General features: G+C 45.1%; 1 protein-coding gene across 5 annotated transcripts in view; it reads left to right on the top strand.

Annotated features, from left to right (window-relative positions):
• The window catches only part of WARS2 (tryptophanyl tRNA synthetase 2, mitochondrial), a 94552-nt gene extending 87541 nt beyond the window's left edge, over positions 1 to 7011 (top strand). For 2 of the 5 annotated variants that reach the window (XM_019655812.1, XM_019655811.1), the window contains exon 6: positions 1 to 1938. This exon is cut by the window's left edge. In XM_019655812.1, the coding sequence (XP_019511357.1) occupies positions 1 to 281 (281 nt within the window). In that variant the 3' untranslated portion in view covers positions 282 to 1938. Of the gene's footprint in view, positions 1939 to 4149; positions 5287 to 5311; positions 6109 to 6128 lie in introns of those variants that run through there. The other 3 variants (XM_019655814.1, XM_019655813.1, XM_019655815.1) reach the window with 3 other exon arrangements.
• The last annotated feature ends 1599 nt before the right edge of the window (positions 7012 to 8610 follow it).

Raw genomic sequence — 8610 nt, 5'->3', positions numbered from 1 at the left:
GCCGTGGGGGCGTCTCCAACATGGTTGCGATCCACGCGGCAGTGACGGGACTCCCTGTGGAGGAGGTGGTGCGCCGCAGCGCTGGCATCGACACTGCCCGCTACAAGCTGCTGGTAGCCGATGCTGTGATTGAGAAATTGGCGCCAATTAGGAGCGAAATTGAAAAACTGAAGATGGACAAAGGCCACTTACAGAAGGTTTTACAAGCAGGGTCAGTCAAAGCCAAGGAATTAGCATATCCCGTGTGCCAGGAGGTGAAGGAGCTGGTGGGGTTTCGATAGGACACGTCGGTTTATCCAAAAGAGGCTTTTTTGTATTTTGTGGTCTGTGTGCACTCCAATAAAGGCAGCTTTCCTCACAGGCAAAAAAAAAAAAAAAAAAAAAAAAACCACGACAGTTTGGGGACATTTGATTGGTGTGCCTGATTATTGGTTTCCTTTAGTGTAGTCTTCAAACAGAGCAGTGCTCTGAATCCCGACGGCAAAATGCTGTGGCCAGAAAAAAAAGAACATATCAAAGACGTCATCCGATGCTGTCGGAATCCTCATTTTTGAGATCCGCTCCTTGGCCTGAATTTACCTACACGATGTGTCTGAGGTGAGCAGTAGCTGGAAGATGGGGTATCATTTGTGACTCTCTCAAGCAGGTACTGTCACAGGCGGATGTTTTATCTACCCCAACCCTTTTCTAGTAATATGCAGAGGTCTTAGACTTATACTCTTCGGGATGCCATTTGGACCAATTTGTGTTTGGATCTCATTTTTAAAAGGTTATTATTACAGCTTTTTTGTCGCTGAGATGGGGCCTGCCTTAATGCATTAAAACTGCTTAACCTGGTTCCCAAGAGACCACATTGACTGTTTCAGCAAGTTTTGTTCCTTTTAATTTAGAGATACATGATAGAACCTCTGAGAAGGTTGCATTATTTCAACTTGATTTATTCATTGTATAAGAGCCCAATTTCCTGGATTATAAATAAGGACTTCCTTGCACTCTTCTGTCAGTCTGATCTCCCCAACTCCCTGTGAAATATATAGGAGAGGAATTGCCATTTTACCCGAGGTGAGTGAGGCTCACAGGTACAGCTAGCTTGGACAGAATCACTCAGCAAGGGAGAAGCAAATCCGCAATCAAAACCTTTCCTCCTTATTCCGAAGAGCGGTGCTTTCATCATCAGCACAAAACGCTGAGAGGCGCGATATTTGAGACTCCAAACAGGCTTATTTTAAAGGTGGGGACTGGAAATATAAGACCTGAACTACCGATACTGTTTATATCAGAACCTCAACCGATAGCTGCCCGCTTTACATCTGGTTTCGGCCCACCTTGGTCACATTTGCTCCTCAAAACCCCCAAGGCAGGTCCCAAGTTCAGTCTCCCGTGCTTATTGCAGAGACCCTTCAAGGACCCTCTGCCAGACTCCTACAGCAGTGAGGCCGACCAATGCGATTTTCCCAGTGCATGGAAGCATCTGATCTCGCCCCACCTGAGTCTCTAAGTCAGAACAAGTCACTCTGAAATCTAGCTTCTCGGTATTTTCATTTCCCACAGCTGAACATGGAAGTGCTAACCCTGATCTACCAGGATCTGTCAGCAAGATTGATTTTGTAACAGAAATTGCTTGTGATTTTTTTTTTTGCCAATGAATATAATGATCAACATTTATACATGAGACTAGTATGTTGGCTGAAGAATTTTTACTCAAGTGTCTTAAGAGAAGGAAGTAGAGTGGTCCTTGTACAAATAGATAAAAATCCACAAAACACCACATCGTGGAATCCAAATTGAAAGTCCTTTTTTGGAACTTTTCTTGGAATGGGGTCTCCATAGTCTTAGGGCCTCTTTAGGCATATTTCTTCCAAGACTCTGCTTTTTTCTTTCAAAGGAAACCTATAATGAATACTGGAAAATGACAAAATTAAAGATGGATCTATCAAACTATTGTCTGTCTGTGTGGGGTTTTTTTTACTCCCCTGCAGCACTTTGCATCCATAGAACTAAAGGCAGCATGGAAAGAATGTCAGAGAAGAAAAACTAGACGACTTGTGACAACTTCCAAGGAACAAAACCCTGCACAGGTGAGGTTGGGCTTGTGAGCATCCTGATGTTACTCTTTGAAAGTGACCCAAGGGCTCATCAAATCCAAAGTCAGCTGATAATGATTGAGAGATGTGCCCATGGATCTCAGGAGGTTGGTTAAAAGAAAAAAAAAGCCAGTGCTACAGTAGAGCCCAGATCTGTCGTGGCACGCCTCCCACTTGCCATTACAGGCCTCTGCACAGTCTTTTTATCTAGATGAAGAATCGGGGAGAAATCTCACTTGTGGCTCATTTTGAAAGGTGATTTAATTGTTATTTTCTGTGTTTTGTGGAGAGTTGAAATGATGACAGCTATTTCAGGTGGTAGTAATAATGATCAGGTAACTCAGTGCTCTGTAGCTCCACAAACTGACAAACCCTACTGCAAACCCACCCTGATGGACTGTCACTTGGAGCTCAGTAAGGGTATCGTGCCCTGTGTAGGTGCCTCACAAACATTGATCAAAATAATGTCAGAAAATGGGCTAGAGATTCCTAATAACATGTGGAGCTTGTTTGTTTTTCATGAACCTGTGAAACACCATGAAGATGCTAATCATAAAACAATAACTGTCACTATTGCGTATCAGACACCATACTAAATGCCTTACCAGTGTTTTTCCAATTGTGATCCCCACCAGCAGCTTGAGTACCACCTGGGAACTCATTACAAATGCAGATTCTCTGGCTCTTCCCCAGACCTACTGAATCAAAACTGGGTGTAAACCCAGCAGCCTCCCACATAATTATGACGCATGCTAAACTTTGGAACCACTGCTTTGTATGTATTCTCTCATTTAATCCTCCTACCCCAATTAGGTGGTGCTATTATCAGTCTCGTATTACTAAGGATGAAAGCGAGGCACAGGAGGCTGAGTAACTTGCCTAAGATAGTTCAGCTTCTATTAGAAGGTATATTTTTTGTGGTGGTGGTTGTTGGGGAACAGCCATGATCATTGGTTACACATTGCTTTCATGCTACAATGACATAGTTGACTCTTTGAAGGAGGGGGCAGCTCACAGTGCCCATGCGGGGATCAAACCGGCAACTTTGGTGTTATCAGCACCACGCTCTAGCCAACTGAGCTAACCAGTCACCCCAATAGTTCAGCTTCTAAAAGGTAGAGTCAGGTCGTCTGTTCCAGAACCTGACTAGGCCACCGTGGCCCCTGCAGAATGCCACCTGGTGTGTTTGGGGTAATGTGTTCTGAGGCTGCACCATCCAACACAGTTTAAGTTTAAATTTAAATATCTTCAGATTAATGTCTTCAGATTAAATAATTCACTTCTTCAGCAGCGATTTCAAGTGCCTGGTGGCTAATGCCAGCATATTGGACGGTGCAGATAGAGACTGTTCCCATCGCCACAGAAATGTCCGTTGGACACCGCTGCTTTAGGTGTTCAGCTGACTGGATTGGTTTGTACGAGGCCAAGCGCATACAGCTGAGGACTCTCCCTGGAGAATTCATGAACCTAGCAAAAGGATTATGGAGAGTGACAGACAATATAGCTTCCCAAACCATACTTAGATAATAAGAGCTAGCGTGTATTATATACCTGCTATATGCTGGGCACTTTGTGTGTTTATATCTCACTTAATATTGATATCACCCTTATAAGATTGGAACTATCGGTGCCACTTTTTCAAATAAGTAAGATTCAGCAACTCGCCTGAAGTCACATCCACCATATTAGTCTCCAGTTTCTCCTAGTTAGAAGCGCAGTGTAGTGTGCTCACGGGAGTGACTGCCCCTCCTTGATAATCTAGATTCTTCTCTCAGCACTTGGGATTCCCTTTTCGTGTCCCGTGATCTCAGCCCGCACATCTTCCTCCCTTCTTCCTCCCCAGGTCTTCTTTCTTCAGGGTCTTCTAATTGCTCCCCAAAAGTTCTGCATCTGTGCACACAGCACAGTCTTTGGCTTGCTTTCTCCTGAAGCCTTTATTTTCCTCCAGGTCACTCTGTCAAGCGCTGTGTGCCTGTGTTACCAGTTAAGGGGGGGGGGTGACTGTGCCCTATGGCAGCTCTGAGTGTCTTTACCTCTAATGTGACAACTCTGTCTTTTCCCCTAGTGTGAGCAACATTCTGTTTTCACTCTGTCAACTGGATGAGCCTTTTGAGATTTCCTTGGCTGAGAAGAGTCCATCCCTGCCTAAAACTGAGCTGAAAGCAGGCTGCCTCTCTCCAGCACGGGCCATTTTCAAACACCCCACACACAATCACACTGGCAGAGAAACCTGGAGGCTTTATGATTAATCATTTTAAACCCTTTTATGTGAACTTCCAACAATCCTCTTATGTTGGCTAGGGATTATCTTCTTTCTCCAGGAAGGAAACTGGGGTTCAGAGTGTCAGTGACTTATCCTCAGATATGTAATTCAGCATTACAACAATGTTTATGCAAGGCCTATTTTATGAAAAGCACAGGGGAAACAGAACATGTCTATGATTTAGAGGAGTTACAAGCTAACAAATGCTGGGTGAACCCGGGAATGAATGATTAACCAAGATGTTTAGGAAAGCAATATGATACAGGGCAGGAGAAATGTACTCCTGATGAGACACTACGACCCGGAAACGTGAAAACATTTAGGGAAAAGCAAATCCACGCAGTCTGTAAGCAAAACGAGGATGGAAATATTAGACAGAGCCGTATGAAACTGTCAAGGTTTGATTATTATTTTTCACCAACAAACCTGGTCGTCCCAGGTGGATCAGCCTAGTGTATCCAGTAGACAAGAATTTTGTAGAGTATCTATTTTGCTGGCACCGTCTAAGCACCAAGAACTAGAAATGAGACAGTCTCTACCCTTAGCCTCCTTGACCACATGGAGATAAACATTGAAAGCCAGTAAGAGGCAGACGAGGAACTTGAGCCAGAGCGTTCCAACTCCTGTACCTCTCCCGGATATATCATCTATGGCATTAGCTCTTAATTATTTGGAATATGGCTTCTAAACATCACGCTCACTTAATGGTTCTCAAACAAATAGAATAGTTATCATTTGGTATAACCACATTTGGCTCTCTGGAATGCAAACTTTTTTTTTTGTTATCCCCTCCTCACTCCTACCCACATACATACACTCTAGGCCAGGCCAACCGTCACCATTTTCTAAAAGTGTTTCTGAAAAGCAGGTGATGTGACTATATGATTCTATTTAGAATAAACGGGTCTGATTTTGCGTAGTTGCTGTCTTACTCATCATTTCCACCTTACTCCTTTTTTCAAAGAAGATGTTAAAACACAGACTCCTCCTGGGAAGAAAGCCAGTCCCGTCTCCCATCTGGGAACACAGGATGAAGAAGTGTGTGTGCCTGGCGTTTACCACCTGATCTCCCTCACTCACCTGTCCCACAGGGAGCGCAATTGTCAGTTCAAATAAATAGATCCAGGGAGTTCCCTGAGTTTGCCGTGGCCTCTCCCGAAAAGAGGAGCTAATTTAAGAAAACAAAGCATTGTGTGGTTTGTCTAGACATGAGCATGGGAACAAGACCTGGGGAGGAAAGTGTTCCCACCATGAACCAGACAACCAGTAAGCAAAAAGGGTGTTATTCCTCAGCAGTGTTCCAGAAGAAAGTCCTCATTCTAGAAGGGGAGACGAGGACTCGGAATTCGAAGTCACAACATTGTTTTATGATGGAATCTTCTCCTGGGGATTAACAAATTAATGCAATGACTGAGGTTGCTGCATCTTCAGTCAATTATTATTCTCTCATTGTTTCTATACCTGCCTTTCCTACTGGTTATTTTCTAGTTATCTTTAGGTCCTGCAAGCTCAGTACAAGGACAGAATTCCCTGGGGATTGGTGGACCCCAACATTCGTGCATAATGGGCATGTGCTCTTGGGCATCTCCTGCCCCCTCCCCATAGCTAAGTGGATACCCATCCAGCTGCTGCCGCTCCTCTTACCTGTTGCCTTGCCTACTTCGGTTCTAGAGAAACAAATAAACCAAACATGCCTTCTCCTGAGGCCTTTACAACTTGGCAGTCTCCTAGCTCAAGATCTTGCCTGACTCCTGTGTAAGTTTCATTTCTCTCGTCCCCAGTCCCCCCCGACGTCTAAAGCTGCTGCAGCCAAGGAAAGCCGCCTCCACAGGCTCGTGGTGTCTGTGGATTCCTCCTTATTTCCTGCCCACTATTCAGCAGTAACTGCCACTGTGTACGTCACTCCCACCCACTCTCAGCCCCCTTGTCCCTTCTGCCCCAGCTACTGTCATGACTTCTGTGCCATTTCTCACACCTTCTACAACTTTGTGTTCATCAAACCACCTGTTCCTCTTTCGAGGAGATCACATTCTGATACCCCTCTGATATCTTGGTGTATTGACAGGTCAAGGTCAATGGAAGAGTTTTTGCCTTTTGATCCATCATAACTCCAAATTAACAACCTCTGTGTTAAATATAAGTGCTTCCCCACCCCATCCCATCCCATCCCATCCCATCCCATCCCACTCCCTACACCCCCCAAAAAAAACAATGTGTAGAAACACACAAAGAACTCTTATTGTATTTATGGTTCAGATTTTCATCACTTTATACATGAATTTGCCATAAAATTGTTGTGACTTAGTGGAACCCCTACTCTTAATTTGAGTAGAGCACACAGTCCCAGGTGAGAACTATATTTCCCAGCCTACCCTGCAACAAGATACGGTCCTGTGAATTTGTTCTAGCCAATGGGATATGAGCAAAAGTGATGTGCACAATTTCCAGGTCATACTTTTTTAAAAAGGAAATTGCTCCTCCCACCTCCAACTTCCTGGAACATCATGTTGGATCCATTGAAGAAGCCCCAAGAGAAAGATGGGGTGAGTCAACCCCTTAGCCTGGGTCCCTGGACTCAGCAAGCCATGCTACCTTTCTGCCCTGGACTGCCCACCTACCTCTGCACTGTTATGTGAGAAATAAACTTTTGTCATATTTAAGCCACTTTATCTTGGGAATCTCTTTGTTATAGTATCTTAGCTACTATCTCAACTAATACACTAATCTTACTAACTCTTTGTCTAATGTCTTCCATCCAACTGGGTCACGTCAGTTCAACATTTTGTGAAAGCCTTCTATGTGGTGAGGCAGTGTTTCTCAAAATGTGGTTCCCAGACCAGCAGCATCATCCTCAGGTGGGAACTTAGTAGATATGCAAATTCAGACTCCACCCCAGACTTACTGAATGAGAAACTCTGGGGGCAGGGCTCAGCAATTGGTTTGAACAAGCCCTTCAGCTGATCCAGTTTGAGAACCACTGTGCTGGAGGAATAAAAGGAATAAAACCCAGCCTTTTTCAAGGAGTTTACAGTGGAGGGAAAGAGTTGCAAATAGAAAATCAGTCATAAAAACATAATTATTGACTTGACTTTCTGCTATTTTCTCTCTGCCCACCTTTTCATCAGATTAACTTAAAATAATTTAGCTTACATTGTTTTTATTTATATATGTGACTATTTATAACCAGGCTAGACTGTAGCACCTATTTTCAGCAAAGCAGTCTGCTAAGTGCTGAGCTGAAACATACAAACATTAACTATTAAATCTCACAATGATAGGCCCCATGGGACATCCAAGATGGTGGAGTAGATAAACACTGCTGCATCCTCCCACGAACACATTAAAATTACAACTAAATTATAGAACAATCAGCCCGGAGAACCATCAGAAGTCTAGCCGAGCATGAAAATACAAAGACACCACGTCGAGACTGGTAGGAGTGGCAGAGATGCAAAACGGGCCCTGCACCTGCATGTGGCAGCTGAGAATCAGGAGGGATATCTCAGCTGTGGAATTTCCCCCCAAAGGAGCAAGGTACCCCAACCCCCCACAACAGTCTCCCCAGCGCGGTGGAGCATCGGTGCCGAGAAGAGGAGTCCCCACAACATCTAGCTGTGAAAAACAGTGGGGATTCTGACCATCTGGGTGGGACGGAAGACTGCAGGAAACCCAGCCGTCCTCTTAAACAGCCCACATACAGACTTACTTGCTCACAGGCACTCACCTTGGGCTCCAGCGGAGGGACGGTGACTCAGGGGTTCTCGGAGGCATATGAGGGGCAGACTGAGGTGTGAGGCTTCAGGGGAAGACTGGAGGACAGTTGGCATTTTCCTTGCATGAGGTCTTCCTCCCATGCAGCCAGCAGGTGGGCGCCATCTTTCCTGTGTTGAGCCTGCCCCCTCCGGCCAAATCTGAATCTGATTGGTCTGGTGAGCTCTGCTGCTCCATCCTGCTGACTCACTGGAACCGCACCCCATCCACTCTCCAACTCCCGAGACACTTTTTCTGCAAGCAGCCAGCCCCGCCCACATTGCACTTCCTTAGAAAACTGTCAAAGTCTGGCAGGCCCTCGGAGAGTGGCAACCGGCTTCGGTGTGCTCTGAAACTTTTGCTGAGTCACTCCAGACTCAGCACTGGCACCAACCAGAGTCTACATTAACCTGGTGACCGCAACTCTTCCCACTCTAGTGACTCCCTGAGACCCTGCCTCACCCAATTTGCATATAAGGCTCTATCAGTGGCTGAACCTTAAGGGAGCCAGCA

The sequence above is a fragment of the Hipposideros armiger genome, unplaced genomic scaffold (assembly GCF_001890085.2).
Source record: "Hipposideros armiger isolate ML-2016 unplaced genomic scaffold, ASM189008v1 scaffold_247, whole genome shotgun sequence".
Taxonomy (NCBI): domain Eukaryota; kingdom Metazoa; phylum Chordata; class Mammalia; order Chiroptera; family Hipposideridae; genus Hipposideros; species Hipposideros armiger.
Note: the sequence above shows the minus strand (reverse complement) of the source record. Positions and strands in the feature narration are given on the sequence as shown.